Source organism: Terrapene carolina, unplaced genomic scaffold (genome assembly GCF_002925995.2).
Source record: "Terrapene carolina triunguis isolate 2854851 unplaced genomic scaffold, T_m_triunguis-2.0 Scaffold67, whole genome shotgun sequence".
In the NCBI taxonomy this organism is placed as follows: Eukaryota; Metazoa; Chordata; order Testudines; family Emydidae; genus Terrapene; species Terrapene triunguis.
Genome location: NW_020664418.1, coordinates 16,805,289 through 16,831,687, shown reverse-complemented (window position 1 = coordinate 16,831,687; position 26,399 = coordinate 16,805,289). Strand labels below are relative to the sequence as shown.

General features: G+C 39.4%; 1 protein-coding gene across 1 annotated transcript in view; it reads right to left on the bottom strand.

Annotated features, from left to right (window-relative positions):
• Positions 1 to 26,399, bottom strand: part of NRG4 (neuregulin 4) — a 58,122-nt gene that overhangs the window by 22,594 nt on the left and 9,129 nt on the right. Inside the window, exons 2-5 of the mRNA XM_029910790.1 lie at positions 19,473 to 19,541; positions 17,654 to 17,728; positions 16,402 to 16,467; positions 11,561 to 11,654 (exon numbers count right to left, since the gene is read on the bottom strand). Of these exons, the coding sequence (XP_029766650.1) occupies positions 11,561 to 11,654; positions 16,402 to 16,411 (104 nt within the window). The 5' untranslated portion in view covers positions 16,412 to 16,467; positions 17,654 to 17,728; positions 19,473 to 19,541. The remainder of the gene's footprint in view (positions 1 to 11,560; positions 11,655 to 16,401; positions 16,468 to 17,653; positions 17,729 to 19,472; positions 19,542 to 26,399) is intronic.

The window sequence follows — 26,399 nt, the reverse complement described above, 5'->3', positions numbered from 1 at the left end:
ATTGTCCTATAGCCTAAATATTCCTTGTAAAAATTTAAAGCATCATTTAAAGTGAACTATAAACTAGTGAAGCACTTTATAGAAACAGGAATGACTAATGTCAAGGTATTGGTTTATCTATTGTTTACATTTGTATCTTTTACAAACAAAATTATGAATACAGTGACCCTGCCAATGGGCTTAGAACATTGTACAATCTTTTAGTCATTTATAAAAATGACTAAAACATTCTATTAAAAACCATCTTTGTTAAAAACTAAACATCTGTAGGATCTGGTACACCAGAAAGGGGAAGAAGTGTAACCAATATCAGGACAACAGTTGTTCTAAGGCACCCTAAGGAAGGGAAACATTTTTACTATATACGTTTTTAAAAGTCAGAGAGACAGACTGAGCGGATTTCAAGGCTGAGTTCCTCACTCTAAGAACCTGATTATCCTCTTATCCCAGTATAACTCCAATGATATCAATAGGGTTTCTCATTGACATCAAGAAGAAAATCCAGGCCCCTGCTTCTGAAAGGCATGTGTATGAGCACAGACTCCCATCATGATGAAACTGTAACAGGAGGTCTCAAAGGTAGCCAAGCACCATATTATTAAGGGCTTTTAAAATCAACTGTACCAGTTTATAATCAATCTGCCACTTTATAGGCAGTCAATGTAAGAACAAGATTAAGCATGATGTGTTTGCAGTTGCTCAGTTCAGTGGATAAATGCTGCTGTGTTGTGAAAAAGTGTCTGCAAGAGACAGACGCCCTGCAGTAAGCCCTACTAAGAGGGAATTATACTAATTAAGGCTTGTGGTCACAAGGACAAGTGTTGCTGTTGCAATAGGTTACTTGCATGCTGTTGCAACACATGTTATCTGTTGGCTTTAAACAATCCTACTATGTAGAATTCTAATATGAATTTAAAAAGGAAAAATATAGTTTTACTGCATCTGAAGAAAAATTAGAATTTCTAATTTAAACAGAAAATGTTAAAAGAAAATAGATTTCAAATGTCTACTAGTAAAGCTGTGAGCTTTAAAACTGTGAAAACAGAATTTCAGATGGTAATCAAGATTTTCACTTGCCTTGTAAAATACATACTTTAAGGGCTAGATCATCTAGCTTGCCAAAGGGTTACAAACAGACTTAAAGGCAGCAGAAAAGAGACAGCTGCATTGGAGGAGCCAGCCACAAGAAATCTGTGTAAGGGGAACATTTAGGTCTCATACACCACCGAATATTGCTCCACGTGGAACTCTCCATGTCAGCATCAAGGAGGAAGGGTGGGAGTGGATCAGATCTGGGAAGATGTGTGGACATGTCCAGTGGGTCTGCAATTATTTATATCCTTTAGTGAATAAGTCACTCACCAAAATGTGCGTTGTGACTCTTCATTGAGCCACAGCAGCTATTGCTGCAATTAGGCTCCAACAGTTTGTAAGGTTGTGCAGGTGCTCCAGGACTTGCCCATGGCTTTAGGTGGGATGGGAGAATTCCTTTCTCCAACCATTGTAGGTGCCATGAGCAAATCTCATTTTAATAGGCTTTGCGCAGAGAACCAGGATTTGACCCTAATAAACACACAGGAAACCCCACTGCTTTCCTTCTGATTAGTATTGTTATTAATCAGAGCAAATAATATTATTAGAACTTGTCTCCAATCAGGAAAAGCAGGGGAATTTCTTGGTTAGCAATGGTTTGTATGAAAATACCAAGCTCTAGGCAGAATCAACCTGTGGAACTTTGCCAGTGGATAGTCTGAAGGCCAAGACTATAACAGGTTTCAAAAAAGAACTAGTTAAGTTCATGGAGGATAGGTCCATCAATGGCTATTAGCCAGGATATGCAGGAATGGTGTCCCTAGCCTCTGTTTGCCAGAAGCTGGGACTGGGCGACGGGATGGATCCCTTGATGATTACCTGTTCTGTTCATTCCCTCTGAAGGATCTGGCACAGGACACTGTTAGAAGACAGGATACAGGGCTAGATGAACCTTTGTCTGACCCAGTATGGCCATTCTCATGTCCTTATATTATCCACCTGCCAATTCAGGCCAAGGGGCTGATATCCTGAATATTGATACAGGCTTTAGTCTCCAATAGCGTCCTAAAAGTTGTAAACTATCTTGACCCAGTGGAAGAAAAACCAGAATATCAAATATAAAAAATATTACCATTTAAGGCCAACACTTGCAAAAGCTTGGGCAGACAAAAACAGCTGTTTAGGGGGCCTTTAGAGTTAAAGCTGTGTGCCCAGAGGTCTTTCAAAGCTGGCATTTGGTTGTGCATAAGTTGTCTGAGGCCATGTCTAAACTATGGACTTTTTGAAAATTAAAATGCCCACTTGTGCTAACAGCAGTGGGAGCCTAAGCAGTGTGAAGCCAAACCAAAGGGACTTTTCCCCTAAAACACCCTAGTGTAAACTATCTTAAGTACTTATATGACTCTCAGTACCATAGTATCTGAGTGTCTCACACTCTTTTTAATATAGCTATCTTCAAAACACCCCTGTGAGGTAGGGGTAGTATTATTATCCCATTTTACAGATGGGGAAACTGAAATGCAGAGAGATTATGCCCCAGATCCAGTAAGGTGCTAAAGAGCTTAAACCCAAGACTCAGGTGCTGAAGTCATAGGTTTAGGCACCTATGTCCCAATTTTGGCTACACAGCTATCCATACAACTCCCACTGACCCCTGTAACTGCCTAAACTCAGTGCCTAAGTTTTCAGGGTAAAAGTTCCCTCAGCACCTAGGTTTCTGCTTCTGAGTATGTGCACTGCTGCCTCCCTCTAGGTGCCTGTCTCCCACCTAAGCCCCAGAACAATTCACAAACCAGTGTGCATGCCCTGAGGCAGCAATTGAGGTGCAGAGGGAACTTTTACACTGAAAACTTTGGCACTGTTGAGTTTAGGCACCTATGGGATTCAGCAGGCATTTTGCGGGTCGCAGAGGAGCCAAAACTGGGATTTAGGCACATAAGGCCCTTTGTGGATCCCACTCTAAGTACCTTGCCCAATGCCACACAGAAAGTCTGTGGCAGAGCAGGGAACTAAACCCAGGTCTCCCAAGTCTGAGCCTAGCACCCTAACCACTGAACTATCCTCCCTCTCAACACCTAAGAACCCAGTGACTTCAGCACTCCACAGAAGAAGGATGGAGTGTAGTCTAGGGTAGAGGTACCAAAACAATATTTTCAGAAGGGCCTGTTCGAGGTGTTCAAAGTAAGTTTTTTGAGCCATGAAGAAAAGCCAGGATGTATAGGTTAGGGTGCTAAAGCAGCAGCCCTTCACTGGCTCTTTGCATGTATGCAGCCTGAAGACAGACATCACACAGAGCAAGGACTCTCTCATACACCCCTTGGAGAGAGATGGACAAACACAGGGATGGAGAAAGAGATACAGAAAGAAACAGGATTTACTGAAGATTTATAGGATTAGTCTAGGAAAGATGGAGGAGAGTCAGGATTAAGTTAGGGACTAGGAGAGGTGAAGGGAGGAAGCAGAAATAGTTGCCACTCACATATTGGAATTTCATGTGGGAGGCACCTTGTGGAGCTGCCAGAGTGAGGGTGAGGCAGAGGGGTAGCTTGAGGAAGAGAAAGCAGTACAGGACCTGACTATGTGAGGACTGTATAAAAAATGAGGTGGCATGAAATGGAGAGGCTTAGAGAAGGTGCTGTAACCTTAACGGATTCTGTGAGCCTTAGAGGGCCTTCCTCAACCTTGCTGAGCCACAAGTTACCCCAAAACCACTCAGCAAAACTGTGATGAGCTGAATGCTGACCTAAAAGAGCCAGACCCCTTCTTATCTGTGTCAGGGTCACTGAACTCAGGTCCTTTCAAAGGACCATTGGGGACACTACTAGCATCAGCCAGTGAGTTGCTTCTGTGTAGAGGACTTCTTAAATCTGTGATCTGCATGATTATAGTCCCACATTAATTTCTTTATGGATGGGCAGACACAACATCAAGTTATACAGGAATTCTAAGCCATGGATGACTTCTCATCTGTAGTGGCACATGGTGTATATCTCTGTGATGATATCAAGGGGAAACTATGCCATCTGTAGTACTGCCAACACCAGGCATTTGAAAATTATGAGGCTGGGCCCAAAAAAGTAATGAGATTGGCCTACAAACAATGAGATTTTTTAAAAATAATTGTGTTCTTTTTACTTCCTTTCTGTTTTTTGAGCCTTCAGGGTGTACTTGGTTCATGTGTTCAAGCTTTTCTCCACAACCATGAAGTCTAAAAACATACTTTCATAAAAAAAGAAAGCTGCGATTTTCACATACTGTCTAGACTCCAGGAGCTGAGACTTTTTTTTAAAACATCAAATGTTTCAAGAGTTTGCACCACTGAGTATGAAATAGAAAATGTACCTAATTCCATGGATATGATGGCTGTACCATATCTGACACACAGGTAGTGTATACAGCTGTGCTAGATCATTACCCAGAATCATGCCACTACTTCCACATTCTGCCTTTTTCTCCTACGGTATGTAACCAATTTACAACCACAACTTACTGCCTTTGCTTTATAGTGGCAGAGGAGTGTCTTAAGCACTCAAGAGAAGGGCCATTTCTTAATTATGTTGTCAACTTCAGTGCAACCAGCAGGGCTGGATAAAGGCCCAGGAGCTACAGGCCTATGCCTAGGGCCTTAGTTCCTGGAGTTATGTGATGGGGACAGCCTTTTTTTTTTTTTTTAGTAAATGTCCGGTCCTCATTGTTGCAAATGTGACACTTCTGCCAGATAGGTAATAGCAGCAAAAAGGCCATGTTCAATATATCACAAGAACTAGGGGTCACCAAATGAAATTAATAGGTAGCAGGTTTAAAACAAACAAAAGGAAGTATTTTTTTTTCACACAATGCACAGTCAACCTGTGGAACTCTTTGCCAGAGGATGTTGTGAAGGCCAAGACTATAACAGGGTTCAAAAAATAACTAAAGTTCATGGAGGATAGGTCCATCAATGGCTATTAGCCAGGATGGGCAGGGATGGTGTCCCTAGCTTCTGTTTGCCAGAAGCTGGGTATGGGCGACAGGGGATGGATCACTTTGGTGATTACCTGTTCTGTTCATTCCCTCTGGGGCACCTGGCATTGGCCACTGTCGGAAGACAGGATACTGGGCTAGATGGACCTTTGGTCTGACCCAGTATGGCCGTTCTTATCTAGGGCCCCTCTTGACAAATAACTAAATCAGCTAAAACCTGGGAACACTATCACAGGACTCTCACTTGGACTTGCAGGTCTCCCTTAAAATATCAATAGTACTATTTTCAGAAGACTGAGAGTCCATTTGTTCTGGCAGAGTTAGGTACAGGACCTCAGTTGTCTTAACATGTGGTTGTTGCCTAACAGACCTTTGCAGGGAAAAGGGCATGGAAAACACCATTTTCCACCAGTCCATTGAATTGGGGATAATGGGGACTAGAGATTATATGTCTTAACCCAAACTTCACTAAAAATTGCTTAAGCTCATTGCCACCAAACTGCGGCCCATTATCAAACATTACTATGTCACTTATACCATGTCTAGCAAAATAGATTTAACATGCACAATCACCAGTTTAGCAGTAGTATCTCCTAGTAAAGCTATCTCAGGGAAATTAGAATAATAGTCTAGAATGCATCTTTTCCCAAGTAAATGTAAACAAATCTATGCCTACTTTGTTCCAAAGGACCAATTTTTCCTGTGCCACCAACACGGGCTCTTTTGCTTAACCCGTCATGTATTTTTGGCATGTGCAATAGGTCTTGACAACTTCCTCAATGTCACTGTTTATCTGAGACCAGTATAAAACATCTGCAGCCTACTGATGCAATAACATCTGCCTGACTTTAGAGAGAGCCTGAAACAATTGTTCTGAGAGGTGTGAGCTACAGCCTGCCTCTTAATGGGGCCTTAACACAAACACCCACTTTTGAAGGGCCCTCCAACAAAGCACTCCGTGTATGAAAGGAGAAAAGTGCAGCAGGCCCAGCCTACCCACCCAGGCAGATACTCTTCCGACTCTGCAACCTGTGAGTACAGAATATATTCATCTTAAACAGTGACCAACTCCTGTTCCTGATCTCTATCTCCTAGGCTTTTCTATCTGTTCAGATGCTGATGAGACAATGGTGTCCGTGCAGTCCACAGATTCCCCTCAGAGGATTGCTGAAGCATCTAAAGTGGACTGGGAGAAGGGGAGGGGCAGTGATATTCAGAAACAAGGAGAACAGCAATGCCAGGAGAGCAAAGCACCATATAATAGTGAAGCTTTGAAAATACATTCCCAGTATTGGGTCCCCCAGCCATAGCTGGACTTCCATCCACAGAGATTTTCAAAGAGCATGCACTGCCCACATTCTGCTTCCCTTTTTTGCCTGAGTGCCCAAAACTGGGCATCCAAATTCCTTTGAACAGATGTAAGATAAAATAAAGAAGAAATAATTTAGTATGAGATTGGTACCACGGATGACAAAATCGCAACATAGTACTCTTCTCCAGCTTGTTAATGATAATGGGACAGCTGTACATCAGGTGCTCAAGCAAACATCTTTCAGCCTCATGCTTTACAACACACCTGAGGCATTTGGATTTCACATTATGTTCTGTGTGTTTGTTACTTATATATATATTTTAAATTGGATACTTCAGTGTTGAATCTCAACCTGTGTATGGCGACAGGTGCACCTTTGGCTGCTGAGGAAATTAAGCCAGTATTAGAAATGGCACAAAGTGAAGATGGCAGCTCACAATATATTAACATATGCCAGGTGCATTTAGAATCAGAAAATGTTATGCTGTGCAGAGAAAGTTTTTATGCTATCCTATTTCAACTATATACAAATATCCACTTCTGCCAAGTGAAAGTAGCTGTGAAATATCTAAAAGCAAACAGTAACTATCAGCTTCTATATCCTCTATAAAAGAGGCATATTTATTTTAAAGGATGATGCAATTCTACTTTAGACACAGATCATAGTTCGCAGAGTTACAACAGACTATATTGCATCATGTATCCTGCATAAACCCTGCTTGCAACATGGCATTTATCATAATGTGCTATCTATTTACACTGATGTATTTTAAGCACTTTTAAAACAGTTTTCAGGTCCTTTTAAAACAAACATTTTTGTTTCCTTAATCCTTTGCAATCAATGGTGCCATGTCAGTGATTCATTCTTTGGCCTGGAGAATGTGGTTCTGAAGCCCTAAACTCTAGTCATTCTTTGCATTGGCCACAGTTAGTCATATAAGAGCAACTTGGAGGCTATGCTATAGGGTGGCGCCAGGTCCCTGCTACTTTGAGGAGCTAGGCAAGACTAAGAAACACAACATTTGATCACTTGCTTGGTGATGTCAGTCTTAAGGAAGTTTTAAAGAATCAAATATTTTTGTTAATTCCACTGCACAGTGATGCACTTTTTTCCTGTTATTTCTATTCACATCACTGCTGATTACTCAGATATCTGTGTGTAAACAGAACCTTTCTCATTTATAATTAGCCTTCTTCTCTGACTGATTAAGGAACATGCTTGGAATGAGAATATGCTTAAACAGAATGCTTCTATTTAAATTCATATAACTTGATAAGCAGCAATTAGATACACAGGAAAAATACTTCAAAGTCAAAATGGGGTAGTGAAGAAATAAGTTTTGAGTGCTAGAGTACAACAGAGATACTCTAAAGAAGTTAGCTTTTTGCCTTTCCAGGCTGCAAAATATCCTAGTGCCAGTCAGTACCTGATTTACATAAGATTTCATTTGGAACCCTTTTAAAGTGGAAATCACCTATGCTTACAAGCGTGCACTGCTAAAGAATTAATTGTTCAAGAAGTCTGTTACTCCAAATATACAGTTATCACATTAGATACACCTCCTTCACTATATATTGTGGTTAGGCAATTCCTAAGACAGAATGCTTTGAAACTGTATCTGAAGTTGTATAACCGACACCATCTAATTTTAACGTTCCACTTTTCCCCTACTTATTATTGCTACTAAAATGCTGGAAAGGAGGGTTTCTTTCTAGTTAACCAAAAATAAGGATTTTTCTTGACAGACTTTTATTTTCAATTTTTCTGCATTAATTTAAATTATATAATGTGAGTTAGTGTGGCCTAGTAGCTAGAATAAGTGACCTGGAAATCAGGACTCCTACATTCTATTCTTATCTCTTCATTTGATTCACTGAATGATGCTGGACAATTATCCTCAAGGATAAATCTCAGTGATGCACAGTGAATATTTTAACAAGAGTTTCCTGCAAAAATATTCTCCCTTAGCGTGTGATAAACGCATGTACCAGGGCCAGCCAGGGGTGCATGTGCTTGCAGAGAAGAAGGATGAGGGAGTGGATAGTGTATTCAAATGGAAGAGCAAAAAGCAAATGAACAAAGGCCCTTTGTCATAACCATAACCAAGAAGAGAGGTGACAGAATGTGTCATGTTTGTACCGTGTGCATTTCACTAGAAATGTTTGTACTTTTTTGTTCCAAGAAAAATATACTAAGGTCACAATTGTGCTTACTCACATGAGTAGCCCCACTTACGTCAAGTACTGTGTGAGTAAGGGTTCCAGCACTAGGTCTTGAGTTACTGACAATATAGCACAGTGCTCAATTTGTGTAATCTGAAATAGAACTGGGGATTGATTGTGTGAAGACTTATTACAGGGTTTTGGCTGCATCCTTCCCAGAGACATTGGCTGAATATAGCTGTGATGTGGTATAATCTAGTGCATTCCAAAGGCAAAAATATGCACTTCAGAAGGTTTTTGTTTGTCTGTTTCTTTGTTTTCGGCCTCAAGGATAAGTAATCTCTGGCAAAGCTTAGCCAGTTAGTATTAAATTTTAACACTGTCCACTACAGGTAGGGAAATTACTTCCACCCAATCTTCAATTTGGTAGTAGAATCTCAAAAGACTCTGAGGGCACCCTTGAACACACTACTAATCATTCTCAATTTATCCATCTGTAAAGTTAGAATATTTATTACCTATCTCACAAGAAAACTGTGAGGCTTAATTCAATGAGTAATGGGGAGATTAAGGTGTTGATTTTGATTAATTTGAATGGATGTATGTATTTGAAAAAATTGGTAATTTTTTAATGTACACACAGGCACTTTTTAAAAATCACAAATTAATCTTTTATTGGACCAACTTCTGTTGGTGAAAGAGGCAAGCTTTGGAGCTACACGGAGCTCTTCTTCAGGTCAGGCTCTTTGTAGCTCGAACGCTTGTCTCTTTCACCAACAGAAGTGGCCTAATAAAAGATATTACTTTACCCACCTTGTCTCTCTAGTATCTTGGGACCAAGAAATCTACAACACTGTAACAATAAATTAATTGATAGCACATTAAGATCTTTGGAAATAAATAGGGTACAAAGGCTAACTTCATATAAATTAGAAAATTAAAGATTTAATAATTACTGAAATCCTGTTAAAGAATTTTCCACAACGTGTGTGTTACCCTGTGTTCTTGCTTTTTTCTATAAAATGTATCAATTAACAATTGTGAAAATTCTCTGTTATGATGGGCTGTGTCGAAGTATTTGATGTTTTAATTTAATTTTAAGTTACAAGACTTCTACATACAGCGGGTAACATCCCTAAATTTTCAAAGTGTGAGGGAGAGTTTTAGCTATGCATTTTCCATTGATTTGAATTATATGGCTAAAATCTCATGCAAGGCTTTGAAAATTCAGGAACCAATTACTAACAGGGCTAGAAGAGAGACAGAATGAGCCATAACCATGGTTTAGTAGTTCTCTGGTGGGTCTGTAAATTTCAGAAGAATTTAGGTTTTCATTTAAAATAAATTAAGTTTCTAACCCTTATGGCTGAAACCTTTCAAATGTGACAATTAGCAGCACTGTTTTGCTGAATCTATTGACCTCTTTAACAATAGCCGAAAGGTGGATTGACCTATTTCAGTAGAAGTTAATTCTGAAGCCTAATTATGCTCATTTAAATGTCAACTTTATTAACTATTCCACTGCTGATCATTTCAGAAGAAATAGTTAATATATGCATATCTACTGGGGCTAGAAAATATAACAGTAAGAAATGGAAAACATTTATGAGATCATATAATTATCCCTTTAAAAACAATGCAGGATTGTTCCCTGCAGTCTAATCTGCAGGATTTTGTCTATTTTAGATTGGAATGTTCAAAGTAGATTATTCAGTTTAACAGATCTCACCATTAGAAGTTTTCCTGGTTTTTTTTTCTTCCTACATATTTCAACCCATTACTCCTAGTTATATCTGAAGGCTGAAAGAAGCCACCAGGGAATGGGAAACAGAAGTCACCAAGCGTGAGAGAAAGAGAGCCCTAACATTCTAACATCCATAAACATAAGCTTTCAGTGTAAGTGCCAGCTTGTCAATTGAACCATTTAAGTTAACCAGCTCACTTATCTCAAATGAAGACTAGTTTAAAATTAGTAAAAGCAGACCTAAGATAATATACTGGGTAACCTTTTCTTCTTGTGTCTCTGATGGGTGATTTGGCAAATAGATAGCAGCTGTTTTTACATGTGGACTGGGAGATCTTATCTGCAAAGATAGGCAGTGTTATGTCTTTCCACATTCTGTTACATGCTCCCCTCCTGGAGGTCACGTATTAGCTTTCCCAAGCACTATAAACCTCTGTCATATGAGCATAGCATACACAGGTTGGATATTAGGAAACACTATTTCACTAGGAGGGTGGTAAAGCACTGGAATGAGTTACCTAAGGAGGTGGTGGAATCTCCATCCTTAGAGGTTTTTAAGACCCGGCTTGACAAAGCCCTGGCTGGGATGATTTAGTTGGTGTTGGTCCTGCTTTGAGCAGGGGATTGGACTAGATGCCCTCCTGAGGTCTCTTCCAACCCTACGATTCTACAGCTACTATGCTGCTTTTTTGTCAAATGGCTTTTTTAGCTGTCCCCTGAAGCTGTGCTTTGTGATTCTTTCAATTGGGTTCATAGAGCACAAACAGCCTTCACTTATGCTTTTGGCCTCCATTACATTTCCCCCCCTCCCTGAAGTAAATATGCTGTCTTTCTTGACTCCTCCCCATTTTGCTCAAGCCACATCCTTTTTATATTATAACACTTTGCTATATAATGTGTAGGAGAGGAGGGAATATACTTGTTTCTATTATTGCCTCTCTGTATGCCCTTCCTCCAGTCTCTTCTCTGTGAGATTAAGGGCATTTTTCTCATTCTGTACTGCATAAGAAGAGGGGAGTATAAAGCTCTAAATTATACATACCAATCTGAATTCTGAATACATAAATGGGTATTGCCTCATCCACCAATTTTTTTTCCCCCAAGCATGCACAAGTTTTGAAAACATTACCCTTTCTATGAACCAGACAGAAACATTAACATTAAACCACATGATCAAGAACTGCTGAATTTGCAGATACAAACATGTTTACAACAGCCAGGGACAAATACACATTTTCACCTACCATGCTATATTTCTTTAAAGAAATATTGTTAAACTAGAACAGTATCCGTCCTTCCAATAGCTAAATCCAATGTGTGAACACACAAGCTTAAATTTCACTCACCTGCAAAATGGACTGGATACAGTAGGGATCATATAACAAATCCCGCCATTTAGGCAAAAAGGTCCATAACTGGTGCCACAGAGTTCTTCATGATCTGAAAAGAACAGATACAAAGAGAGAGATTTGTTATACTTTTACTCAGGAGGAATCAAGATGTGAAAAAATTATATCATGTGGTGGTTTGGGTTTTGTTTTGTTGTTTTCTTTAAATTATAACAAAAAAGATACAACTGGCTTAAAAACACTAGAAGCTAATAAAGGACAGTTTTACTCTCCAACACATCAGTATGTACCACCAGGTATCTAATAAAATCAGTGATTGTAACTGTGGATACAAGTACTAAAGTTTATTTTACAAAATATATAGCAAATGTACCAGCAAATCAGAAGGCAGGCTTAAAGTTTGAGGAAGTGGGAGCAGTTCCATTAGTAAGGAGTGACAGAGCTTTGAAATCTTCCTCATGGCTTTCACATTTGGGGAGCATAATGAATATGCTGGGCCAGATGCTAGACCTTATCAAGACTGCTTTGCACTGCTCTAGTGGTGCAAAGCAGCTTTAAAACCAGCTATATGGGGATTCCTGCAGCATACAGGAATCCACAGATGTGGAGGCAGTATAGCCAATCCTATACTCCCCCTCCTCCCAGCCTAGGAGTGGGGCCAGGGAAAGTGGAGGATGGCCTAAGCGCTGCTGCAGTCTAACTGTCCCTGGCAGTGAATGGCCCCTTGGGCCTTTAGGCTGCTCCAACCTTCAGTGAAAATTGACCCCCCTGCTGACTCCAGCCAATTTTGGTTCACCCAGCTGCACCAAGCACCAGTCTGGCACATCTGAGGAGCTAGTTCATTAATACTTGTGTGGAGAAACTGCAATATAAGATTACTCCAAACAATTACATGTGTTTCTTATAATGTAATTTCAAAAGAGTACATTTTTCATGATTGATTTTATACACGAATTTTCAATGTAGGCTCCTTAATAAACTATCCAGATCCAGTATTTGGATGCTCAGATTGGCATTTAGAGAAGTAATTGTCCATTTTATGTACCTAAATGCCAATCTGGGCATCCAAATCCAGGATTTGGACATCCTAGTAAGAAGTCCATGTTTTTAAAACTGGGGTAGGTGGGTGGGTGGTATATGCAAGTGAGTATATAGCCGTATATATGTGGGGGTGGGGGAGAATTTATTTCATTAATCTCACTTATTAAACCCAAGCATTTTCTTTCAAACAGGAATAGAACAGGCCTGTGACATCACAAACCTGAGAATCGTGTGTTATCTCACACTTTTGGTGTGATTATTTTCACTGTTATTTCTAGCCATATCTGAAAATGAGACTGCAGAATGCCTACTGTTCGCATATGGCAAAATGTGCCTTCAGCAGTGCATACAAAATATACTTTGATGGAAAAAGGTATTTGATTTTCATTTTCATAGTTACTCTTTTGGAATAACCAATGTAGCTTACTTGTAACTCCCCTGGGGCAAAACTGTGGCTGTGAACAACAGTCCGCACTAGCAAGTAGTGTTAAAACATCCCACAACAGGGAGCGTTCCCAGAGGCATTGCAGTCTAAGTGGGCACAATGCTTTCAGAAGCACCAGGAGAGTTTGGCCATTGCTTGTAGTATGCACTATACCTACACCCATGCAGTATGCACCATACCCATACAGTGCACTGGGCTGGCACTACTAATTCTGCCCTCTCACTGTCCTCTGTGGGTTATATAGTGATGTAATTGGCAGTGGAGACCCTGGGTGAAATCCTGGCCGTGTTTAACTCAATGGCAAAATTCCCATTGGATTAAATGTGGCTAGGATTTCAAAGTCAATGGGTGTTTTGCTGTGGACTTCAACAGAGCCAGGATTACAACCCCCATCTCCATGTACTCAGAGTGCAAGAATCAGAACTGTGCACAGACCCAGTGCAAATTATCAGGAGGGTAGAAAGCTCTTTGTGCCCTCTCCATCCTTGTGCATCTGCATAAGACCAGGCACAACTTAACTCTATACGTTCACACTAAGGTCAAAAATAAAATACTATTTCACTTTTAACCAGGATGATTTCTATACTTATAATACACATTGACAATTTGTTTACTGCAAACTTACTATTGAGAACTTTTCAAGTATTACACTTGTGTGTACAGAGCATTTACTATGGTGTGGGGGACAGGGAGAAAACAGCTAAAGAGAAAATTTATTAACAAGTCTTTTTGAACAGAAGCTGTAAATAAATTAAATATGTTTTATTATCTCCATGGCAGATGTCAGTGTAACCAGATTTGGGGTCATGTCATCTCCTGAATGAAAGGAGGGGATGAAAAAAGTAGAAATCCTACTCTATTGTCTCTGAAACTGCTGGAGGGAAGGGGGAGAAGCTAAAGTAGAAAATCTCCCACCCCTCTCCAACTTCCCCAAGCTTATGGATGCCCATGTGAGGGAATACAGTGCTGCTGAGACTCTACAAGCTGAGATAGCCAGCTGAAGGAAGGCAGGGCCAAGAGAAATTAAGTTTATGCAGCAGCATCTCTTGGCATGCCCTCAGGAAAATTTTCATGAGAGTTAATGAGATCCTTGTTAACTTCCCTAGAGTCCTGCCCAGCGAATGGTCTTTTATTCCTCTGTAAGTAAGAGTAGGGCAAAGGCTGTAGCTCACTCAAGAGCCATGCTGCCATGGGGGAGGAGGACCTAGGAGTAGTTGATGCCCCAGCCAACCTCCCAAATGTTCTGAGATCTGCAGGATATTCTTGTAGAACACAGAACATCTGCCCTCTCTGCAGTCCCACTAGATATGCCTCCACTCCATGGCAAAATGCCTCAGGAACTCTGGAGTGGGAGAGACATGTAGAGAGAGAGAGAGAGAGAGAGTGTGTGTGTCAAAATAATCCATTTGAATAATTTGAGTATAATGCTCTGTGGGTGTGGGTGTAAATTACAATAATGAATATTGTCATTCTTGAGAGTACAGTAACATCAACAAAACCAGTTCTTCAGAGAATCTCATCACAGACTTAATTCCTGGATATACTGCCACTTTCCAGAGCCACTACTTCTTGTAACAAAGAAGGGAAAAAAATGTATCCTTCATTTGTTTAAAGTAACTGCCAATAAGCAGGCTATTTAGAGAATACCTTTACACTCATGTGGGTCAAGTATCTCATCATCAATCCATTTGTATTTTTCAGTCACTCTGATCTGAGCAAATAGTATTTTGCTGCTGTTTATTAAAAGTGACACTGTAAAGTGGCCTAACATTTTGAATAAATGAAAGAATAAAATAAAATACAAGATGCTATAATATCAAGAGAAATTATTGCAATCAATGTCACAATTCATGGTCACCTCATTAGATAATTTTGACCAAATTCTGCCCTTAGGCATGCACAGCTCTCACCAGTGACAATAGGAGTCAAGTTTGAGCATACAGGGCCAAAATTTGCCCCTTTAAGTTTACAGTTAGTGATTTGGAAGACTGTAATACAAGTATTATATGAGTGTCAGAAGGGGTTCTAATACAGGTAGGAACCCAGATACATTAGCATCAGAGAGGGTGGAGTATAGCTTGACACTTTCTACGGAGATAAACTGTTTTAATAACCAGTTCATCTAGCTAGTACTATACTTTGCTGACAAAATAAACTCATCTAACCCGAATTGCTATCTCTATTTTTATTCTGATTTTATTAAATCTGTTGTTAGGAAAGATTGTGTTTTATTTTGAAAGACCTTGCTGTGCCTTTTTACAAGTGAAGTTAATAAACTGTTTTAATCTAAAAATTCAAATGATAAACTTAGAGAGTCAAATGTATTCTACAGTTAGATTAGTATTACCAAGACAGAAAGGTCATACAAGATAAATGTTGATGAGAGGGAAACATTATCAATATCAATCTAGATTATAAATAAATAATTGGCTATTGTCATCAACTTTTCCAATTAATACCACTGTAGAAATGGCACCAACATATTATGGATATTCTATGTCATGTATATTTGTATTTTGATATATTGCTTTACTTGCTGGGGACAGAAAATAAAGGAGGGGGCCAACACATTTTATTTAGAAAGTGGTCAAACAGTTGCAACTTTATTGAACCAAAATTAAGCAAAATTAATTCTTGCAGCCCTAACACAGCAGTGGTTCAAAGTGGAAGAGGCAATAGTAGCCTCTAAGTACTCATATAACTAAGACTTACTCATATAACTAAGACCTACATTTTCAAATTGGCATATTCAACACTTTATATGCACACACAGGTGTATGCATGTGCACATATCCAAATAGCCTTGTGCTCATGCACTGGGCCCTGTGTGTGCATATTCTGGTCAGACACATGGTAAATTGTATGCACACTTCTATCTGTACCCATTTGAAAATTTGGTCCAGAGTGCCCTATGTGTTGGGGGGGGGGAATCCTCAACACCACCTAACCCCATAGAAACCTCCTCCCCACACATATATTTGTCCCCAATCCAGAGGCTAAACTAATTACTCTTTACCCAGCAAACATTGCCCTAAAGTTGCAATCATGTGAATAAAAAAGAAAAAGAACTCAAAACGGTCAGGTGGCAGATTAGAAAGGATCTGCTTTGTCCTGCCTCCTTTTATAAGTAGTCCTGGGCCATATGCCAGCCAATCCCAGAACTTCTGAGAGGTATTAAGATTGGCCAATGCAATCCCTCCTTACAAAAGTTGAAACCTCTGGTCCGTTGCCCCAGGAGTAGAGTTGGCTCTCAGGAGAAGCCACAACAATCCAGCACCAGCTGTTGTAATCAGTGCAACTATAGTGAACTATAAATAAACATCTGAGTAAAAATAAACTTACAAGAAATTACCTGTTCGCATATTATTCTGACAACAATTTTTATTCTTGGTTAGAGGCTAGTTTTCTAAAACAGCACCTAAAGACAAAAATTTAAATTTAGCATTTTAATCCTATTGTATTTTGCCTGAGTAAATAACTAACTTTGTCTACTGTAGATAGAAATATTCTGTTATACTATATGTAAACTCAATTTTAAAACTAATGGCAAACATTCATACATAGAGTCAAATTCCATAAACCTTTATGGGATAGTGCTACTGATAAAGCAGATACACCTTAAGACTTGTTTGAATAATGAAAACATTGAAAAATAGTTCTGCAGAGGAATTCCACCTGGAAGAGAATGTAGTAATTCAGGATTTACAGTGCTTAATGCTTTTAGAAAATCTACATTATTACCTACATTGATATCTAATTAAACTCTGTTGCTTTATAAATTCCAGTGCCCATAATAAAGCCAGTCATGATTCTGAAGTCAAATTAAGTTTTGCTGCAGGATTGGGCCCCATTTTTGCAATTCACTAGTATGTGAAACTTACTGTCTCACAATTCTTGTTTGTTGTTTGTTTTCTATTTTGTCTGATTGTAAAAGTAAATTAGAAGCTGAGAGTTTAATAACATTCAAAAAAGTATTAGTTACATATGGATTACAGAGGATAATTTTTTTTATAAGGGATATAAATTCTTCTACTTCAGGACACAAACCAACCACTACCAGAGATAGCTAGGAAAAAACTTCCCTTTTGGGAAGTTTATTCCATAATTGTCCACTATAGGATTTCCTGTACCTTATTCTAAAACATCTAGTTGTGGCCACGGTCAGAGAGGATGGATCGTTGAATTGGACTGGTCTGGTATGGCAATTCCTATTTTCTAAAGTTTCCTATTTCTGAATTTATTTTGTTTTAATTCACATATACTACTAAACCACTAAAAATAGAACATGTAAGAATAAATTAATTGTGGCAGCATATAGCCACAGGTTAGGAGAAATATGGAGAAGTACCACCACCAGTAAGATCACAATGCCACCAGAGGACAATAGCCGCTACATCACCTTTAAAGAGGATGCAGTGTTTACTCCTCTTTGCATCATCCATCCAAGGTACTTCCTTCCTCCCAGCATTTAAAAGATTTTTTCCAGTTAAGTAGCAAAACAAAGAATTTAGAAGCATTACTAGAAAGAAATGCCTCTGCCTGAACCTCTCTAGTTGTACAAAACAAGTTTATATAGAAGCTTTTTTAAAAGGGTTTGTACTTACTGTATAATGTAAGTAGATAATTCTGTTCCTCACAGGAACTTAAATCACTTCTTTACTCCTTTAAGTGTCCTGACCCTACAAGAGAAATCTAAAATGGCAACTCCCTACATTACAAAGATGTAATATCAAGGTCTCCACCCAAAGGGCAGTCCTCCTCTTTGGCTCTCACACATACATACAATTTTATCCACCGTAAGTGTACATAACAAAATAGAGTTAAAAATAGTACATGGCACAAAACAAACAAAAAAATCTCAAAAATGACTTACCTCACAACTAAAATGTTTACAACAAACACATTATCTTGGAGATGTGGTATGTTCAGCAGAACCCAAGGTTTGCATTGTATACCTGCTGTTAAAAAGCTGAAGATTTATGTGTGTGCATAGTGCAATGTGGGTGAGGTTGAGAAAAAGACAAAGGTGTGCACAGAGGCCAAGTATGGGCCAGGGAAACGCCCCTCTGTGCTCACAAAAGATTTCTCACATTTTCACAACTGTAATCCTAGCAGATCCTCGATTATAAACAAGTGCTGCATTGTAGGTGATATTTGGCTGAATTCCAATGCAGTGTCCAAATTGCAACATAAAAAGAATACATTGCAGCCAAGTATCTGGTTACAAGGTAAATTTAAACAAATCAGAAAACTTTTACTCGTAATTTTTACCCCATAAAAAATATCGTTCCTCTTTTTAAAATATTCCACTACTGTGAAATACCCTAGAGCTCTCATCCCAATCAGTTTAAATAAGATACATTACCTAACTTTACACTAACTGCTTCACCAGGTTTAATTAGCTACAACCTCCTCTTTAGTGTCATAGCTTGCCTAAGCATTGTTTAAAGCAGGGGTGGCCAACCTGAGCCTGAGAAGGAGCCAGAATTTACCAATGTACATTGCCAAAGAGCCACAGTAATATGTCAGCAGCCCTCCATCAGCTCCCCCCACCCCATCGCTCCTAGCACCTCCCATCCACTGGCAGCCCCACCAATCAGCACCTCCCCCTCCCTCCCCGCACCTCCCAATCAGCTGTTTTGTGGCATGCAGGAGGCTCTGGGAGGGAGCGGGAGGAGCGAGGGCACAGCAGGCTCAGGGGAAGGGGCAGGAGGGATTGGAGTGGGGGCAGGGCCTGTGAAAGAGCCAGGGGTTGAGCAGTGAGCACCCCCTGGCACATTGGAAAGTTGGTACCTGTAGCTCCAGCCCTGGAGTCGGTGCCTATACAAGGAGCCGCATATTAGCTTCTGAAGAGCCACTTGTGGCTCCGGAGCCACAGGCTGGCCACTCCTGGTTTAAAGGAATATTTTATCCAGATGTTTGTATGTATTGAAAACATTTGTTCTTTAAGATATATCTGTTCTTAATATAAACATGGAACAAAAAATGCCCCGCTTAATCTCAGGCAAACTAACTTTCTCCAATCTGCTACATTTTATCCCATAATCCATTACTTTTTAGACATCCAATACATAATTGAACCCGGTTAACTCTGTTATAACAAATTTCCCCACTGCCACTATCAAACCCATATACTAGTCCAACATATCAGAAACTTGCAAAGACTGAATTTCCAATGCCCGGCCCCTGTGTAGTCCTTTACATCTGTGCAAACTTTGTGTAAACTAAAGTGAATGAAGAATTTTGATTTGGTTGCTGTTCTGCATTCATATTACACAGGTGTAAATGACTAGACAGGGTGTGAGACAGTGGGGAATCAGGCCAACAAACCTCTATCTAGTCTTATTCTATCATAATTCTTACTTCCAGCACAAGCAACAAGTTTAAAATAACTATCTCCATGCACCAGCCACTGTAACTTACCTCAGGCTTTTTCTTCTTTAAGCTTTGGATCCTGGAAGCAAATGAGGATTCATGCCATGGAAGAAGCCTCTTTATCAAAAGTAACTTTATTCAGCTAAGGGGAAAATATGAACTTATTTCAATACTTACATGATTGTTGATAATGCCAACTTTAGGCATATGATTTAAACTCCCTGACCCCACCCTGATTGAAACCTTTATGAAAAGTGTAACTTCTTTACCAAAACATATTTCCCATCTGTTTTATTTTTTTCATTCTACCAAATACAATATATCTTAATGCTACAGCTAATTGGTGGGAAATTGATTCACACACACCCCCACACACAAATTTCAACTAGTTCATTTTATGACCTGTAACTTTTATCTTACCCCCATTAAACTGAGAGGGCCCAATACATCCCTGGTGTAATGCTGTTGAAGTTAATAGGGTTACATCAGGGATGAATTTTGCCCAGGTATAGCTCAGCTTCTGACTCCACTTTCTGTTTTAAAATAAGAAGGTACTATTCCATATGTTTCTGAATTTGATCAAAACTGAAATTAGAGCCCCTAGAAATTAGTGTCCAGGGGACACTTGAATGGGGGAGTGTCTCTCATCATCTCAGGTGAGTACCCTAACCACTGGGCTACAAGTTATGATCCAGCTCCCCATCCCTTTTTGCAAGACACACCGTAGGCACCTAACTCTAAGGCTTGGTCTACACTTACCCCCCAAGTCGAAGTAAGGTACGCAAATTCAGCTACGTGAATAACGTAGCTGAATTCGACATACCTTACTTCGAACTTACCGCGGTTCAGACGCGGTCCACACGCGGCAGGCAGGCTCCCCGTCGACTCCGCGGTACTCCTCTCGTTGAGCTGGAGTACCGCAGTCGACAGCGAGCACTTCCTGGTTCGATTTATCGTGTCCAGACCAGACACGATAAATCGAACCAGGAAGTTCGATTTCCAGCCGCCGAACTAGCGGCTAAGTATAGACCAGCCCTAAGAGAGGGTTCACCGCTGAGAATTCCAAGCAGAGATAATTGCCTCCCTCCAGTCCAGACTTATGTGCCAAACTCCCATTGTACAGGAAGCCTGAGCACCTGACCCACGCTTTGTGATTTTTCTAGACATCTGCAATTTAGGCGGTGCAAGTCTGAGCACCGCTGCGCCTAACTCCCTCTGTGAAGCTAGCCCCTAGTGCTTATGCTTCTTATTTGTCTAAGGAACATATTACTAGTCTGAGGACTTGATTTTCAAAAACTCTCATACACCATCTTGCATGTAATTTGCATAAGTAATTGCCAGTATTCTGCACACAAATCAGTTATTTACATGCATAAATGACCACTTATATGTATAACTAGCTACCTGCATGTGCAATGCCTACTTTGAACATGCAGTTGTAACAGCTCACACAAACTAGACAAGCAAATATGTATACTTAACTGTACATTTTCATTTTTGAAAATGAAATCCTGAAAGTCACAAAAATCTCTATCAATAAGGGACTAGCTGAGAGAAGCATTTTGTTACATAATATTGGAAATAATCTTTCAATTTAGAAATAACAGGACCCACGTTGCTAGATGGTATCACTTTACTTGGTATCTCGATAGAGAAAATTTCAGACACATATTCATGTATTCAACCCTAAATAGACATAATCTATACAGGATTCTACCTCAATCAATTCTACTCTGATGCTTTTTCTGTATCTTATCATGATACCAGTTCTGAAAACAATAACTATTGTTTGACAGACTACAGCACATAGATTAAAAAATTCTAATGTCAGCAGAACATAATGTTATATTTTTGCCTCTTCTATTATCGGAAGGTTCCATTTGATGTCTTTAATGTCAGCTATATTGTTTGGAATTCTGTAATCCATCAAATTTAATTAGATCTGTTAATAACAATAGCCTCAATTCCACAAAGTATGTATGCTTAATTTTAGGCATGTGAGTAGTCCCTTTTAAGTCAATGGGACTTAAGCATGTGCATAAAAGCTTTGCAGAACTGGAGTTTGTGAGGTATATATTGAATGTTGTGTATATATTCTCTTATGCAGAAGCACAAGGCCCTAAACAGAGTGGAAAGCTGGGTTTTTGCTTCATGGTGGGTGATCATTTCTGTTGGTGGGCCCACACACACCTGTGCACTCTGCAACAGTTCTCTGCTCTGGAGTACAGGGTGGATTTGTTGGGGCTATGGTTTGGGAAAAGCCAGTGAGTTCCTGCACAGGTTGGATCCACTAATCCACAAAGCTGCATAACAGAGAAGCAGTGGATTTTGTCCAGTGCTCGTTCACCCTACAGTTGTGACTGCAGCCCATATATGAGAATGCCTCTTTCTGTGACTGAAAGTTGGGAGGAGCCCTTTGCTCAGAGCACTATGATCTGTCTCTAAATGATCTTGTTTGCATTACCCCTTGCACGCTTACTAACAATTAATCTTTTATACTACTAATTTCCTGTGTACTTGAGCTTAAATTTATAAATTATTAAATTGCCAGCTATTCTATACATCTGTGACTTGTTTCATCCCAAGAGGATGGGAAATTGGAGGACTTGCATGTGCAGGCAGATTTTTAAAAAGGAATTAAATTAACTGCAAAACCACATATATTCCATATTTTTGTGTTGCTTTGCTCACCGCACACTTTTTAAAAACAATCTCCACAAAAGTCCCTAAAGATGATAGATAAATTACTGAAATAGTTTTTCTAGTACGAGTTTTCAAATACTTGCTGTTATTTTTATTATGGTAGTATCTAGAGGCACCACTCAGAATTGGGGCCACACCATGCTACGTATTCATAGATTTTTAAGGCCAGATCATACTATTAGATCATCTAGTCTGACCTCCTGTAGAATTTCACCGTGTTGTCCTTGTATTTAGTCCAATCACCTGTTTGTATATTGTAAAAACACAAAGTAAAAGATGGTCCCTTTTCCCAAAAACTTATTATCTATTTAAAAGACAGAAGTGATTGTAAAAATCAATTTGAAGCAAGTGAGACAAGAGAAACATTAATACATAAACTCAGGTTCTTAGGCCAGATATACGCACAGCTAGGGGGTTTTGAATAAACTAATTTTAAACAGTAAATTTAAGATACAATATTGTATCTTTTTTGTATAAGTCTTCTACTGTCCATTCACTTACCAGTTATAAATTAGCAGTTTTCTATAGGCATTACAGTAAAATAGGTCTCAAAGTATTTGAAAGTGGGCAGATTTGTGGCCTAAATGGAAATGAGTGCAGGGGACTGGACTAGATGACCTCTCAAGGTCCCTTCCAGTCCTATGATTTTATGGTGTTCTGTGCATAAAAAGCAGCATGGAGGAAAAGCATGGAGGTGCTTGTGAAAAAAATGAGCAATGGAAGCTGGCAATATTGGTTGAGTAGAAGGGACAGGAAGAGTGTGATAAGATATAAGAATGGATAAGTTGGGCAGAGCTAAATTGTGAAAGGCCTTAAAGGTAAGAACCAGAAGCTGTATTTGATGTGGTGCAGAAGAGAGAGCCAGTGGTGAGACTTGGAGGTCTTTTTACAAAAGTTAAGGAATATGCAAAAAAAAATACATAGAACTAACTGCCCATAAAGAAGAACTTACAAGCCACTGCAACAGCCAGGAAAGCCTCTGCAGCCAGATTGCCCTCCCAGTGAGCCATATCATTTCTGCTTCTGTCAGCAGAAGATTCAGACATCCAGCAGTTCCCAGCCGCAGGAACTGAGAGGAAGTGAGATGCTTCTGAAAAGGTGTCACTCTTTCTGTACAGAATCCCCATTGTAAGTTTCATGATCTGAGTGCAGGAAGGGGATCAAGAAGGGGGTTTGGATGAAAAAGTGTTATTGTTCCCTCTTCCTTCACCAATAAAAACCCTGAAAAACCTTCACAGAAAGAACCCCTAGGCTGCTTTTATCTACACGAGCTACACCTCCGCATAGAACTGCGCCCAAACTTAAAGAGCTGACACTGGTTACCCTTTGGCTTCCCCTCTTACTCATGCTAAGGTGTTCTTTCCTAGACCCGGGTAATTAATGAAGTCTCAAATGTTTTGTGATGGTGTATTTTTGTATGTACAACTTGGTTTATGTTTTTACTATAGTTTTCTCAAAACTTTTTTTAAGGGGGGGAGGCTTCACTCTACTTGTATATGTATGCAACAGAAACCCATCAGTGACCATCATTTGTAATTCCTCCTCCCCCATCCCCAAGATTACATGAACTGATGTCAGTCTGGTTTTACTAGAAATGGTTCTTTTCTCCTGCAGATAATGCCCTATAGCATGTAAGGCATTTTTCTTTAGCAGCAGATTATTATCACTTCTGAAAACCAGGGTTCAGACAGTACAAGTGACAACTGTAAACTTTTAGATAATATATTGTCTCTGTGGCAAATCCTTTAGTCTTTACTCAGACAAAACTCCCATTGAGGTCAATGAGAGTTTAGTCTGAGTTATGACTGATGGTCAATGAAAGTAGGATTGAATTGAATGAGAGTTTTGCCATCTTCCTCAATGGGAGTGGGATTATGACCCAAGTAGGGGCTGCAGAATTTGTCCCATTGTTCTTTTTAACCTTTGAAATACTAACTTATTCTATATGTAGGACATCTAAAATTCTTGGTCTAAGGGATAAAGCATTTAAATGCTTCCTCACATTAATCCATGCTGAACTCCTATGGAAATGCTCATGACATCTATATTAATAACAAATAATCTCTTCCATATTATTGCTATTATAATGTATGTAAAGTAAGCAAAAATCTCATATATAAGGCAGTTAACATACAAGTGAAATGTATTTATATATATGCATAGCCATGTGATAGTTTTATTTACTTTGCTGTACCTGCATTTTGCCTACTAATCCATCTCCCCAGGTCTTAGTCTCATGTTCCGAACATCTAAGCATCTTCAAACATATGCCTTTTAAAAATCAATTTATCAGAGAAGTATTTCTTCCCTTTTCACCCCAAACATAGAAACTTACCCCAAATTACATTGGCCAGAGGTCCAGGATGATCAGTCAGTTTTAGACTCCCCAAAGGAGAGGGAGTGATGTAAGGCCAGTGCTCAGTCTCTGTTCCCCTGAGCACTGGACAGCAGAGAGGGGGTGACATGGGGTAGCATACACTTGTCTGTAACAGGATTAAGCAATGGATGTTTTGTGCTTTCCCGCAGCACTTCCAGAGGCAAAGTGCCTACCACGTGCACAAATGCCATCGAGAATTGCCTGCCATGAAGCTATGTCTTAAAGCCATAATCCAGCCTTCTTCTCAGTTGCTTTACAGAAGAACAAGGCCTAACGGGAAATTTTTCACTCCCTATCCTTTCTCCTTCTTCATATGTCAGCCATATTTGGTGGGAGAGGGAACCAGCAAGTTATAAAGTTACATGTGGCTGGATCCAAGATCCGTGACATTGAATTGTAAATTGAATAAAAGGAAAATGTTGCCAAAGAAATCATATTGGGGAGGTACAGGCACATGGAACTGACACGGCAAACGTGCAGAGGAGCAGCTAAATGTTTGGAATATTGCTGAAATAATTCAACAAATGGACCTGTGCCATGCAGATACCTGACTGATATGTATTGCAACAATTTGTAGATAGGATCCAGAATCTGACATGCTTTTGGTGAAATTAAAATAATTTGGCAGTGGATAGATGACTTGTTGTTGGTTTTGAATTTTGAGAAACATGTTTCTCTGCCCTATCACAACTCTCAGCTGCTACTGTGGAGCAAATGATTACTTCACTGCTAAAGTGGAATATGAAAAGAATATCTTATTTATATATTGCCCATCACCATATCGCTAGGCACTGTGCCCGGCCAATTGGCCCAAAGAGAAGCAGCTATTCTGCCAAAAGAAGAACAAAGAAAAACATAATCCACAAATGAAGAGCTAGTGAAGAGCGCAGACACAATAGTCAAAGATGAACTGTTCTAAATAGAAAGACCTAGCACTGAGCATTGAAGACAACTACCAAGACAATCTGACAGATGTGGCAGTTTATGCATGTGCTGTTGTTTCTGACAGAGCAATAACTTTTGACCTGGATTAAGTCTAGACTTACAACAAAGACGGAAGAAATGAATCCCACAATTAAAGGTGAACCAGAAGGCACTGAAGATGATCCATGTGAGTACAAATACATTTTAGTCATATAACAGGTATGAGGTTTTGTAGGTTATAATAAACAAGCTAGTCTACATATCAGAAATGTTTGAGTATTTGTGTGAGGGTGTGTGGGAATGCAAATATCTTTTGGGTTGAAGAAGTTATTCTTGGCCTGGTAGTATTTTTGCAAGTGGAAATATGAAAAACTTCAGTTCATGTCTCTACCAAGTTGACAAAACACAACAGACATTTTGTAACTATTGATTTTGCATTCCTGTAACTAAGAACAATGGCTAAATTTTTAAAGTAGACATTTTCATACTGGTAACTTGTAATGTGTTGTTTATGTTTTTAAAAAGTAAGTGGCAGGCATCCTATGTTTACAAGTGACTGCAGTGCATGCATAGTAACTACTTTTCATAAAGATTTTTACTCTAAACTTGTTCTTCTAAATTCTTTCAATGCACTTATCTTCATTCTGTATCTAACCACTGTTTTATTTTGCTGATCTCTCTCTCACTCACATACACACAGATCTCAGTACAGCTCAATGTGCCTGCAGAAAATTGCCCACATGAGTAATTTGCTGGATTAGGGCGCAAGGGTTAATCTACTTTAGTCTTGAACAGACCTAGTGATTGTGCCTCAATGATCACCTTTGCTCACAGATGGTGATACTACTGCATATACCTGTGTTGCTCGTACCTGTCCCAAAACTGAATTCTTGACTTTTATGGTGGAAGGATTATCAGCAGACTACCACTGAATGTCTTAACATCCAAGAGAAAGGACAAGCCACAGCTAA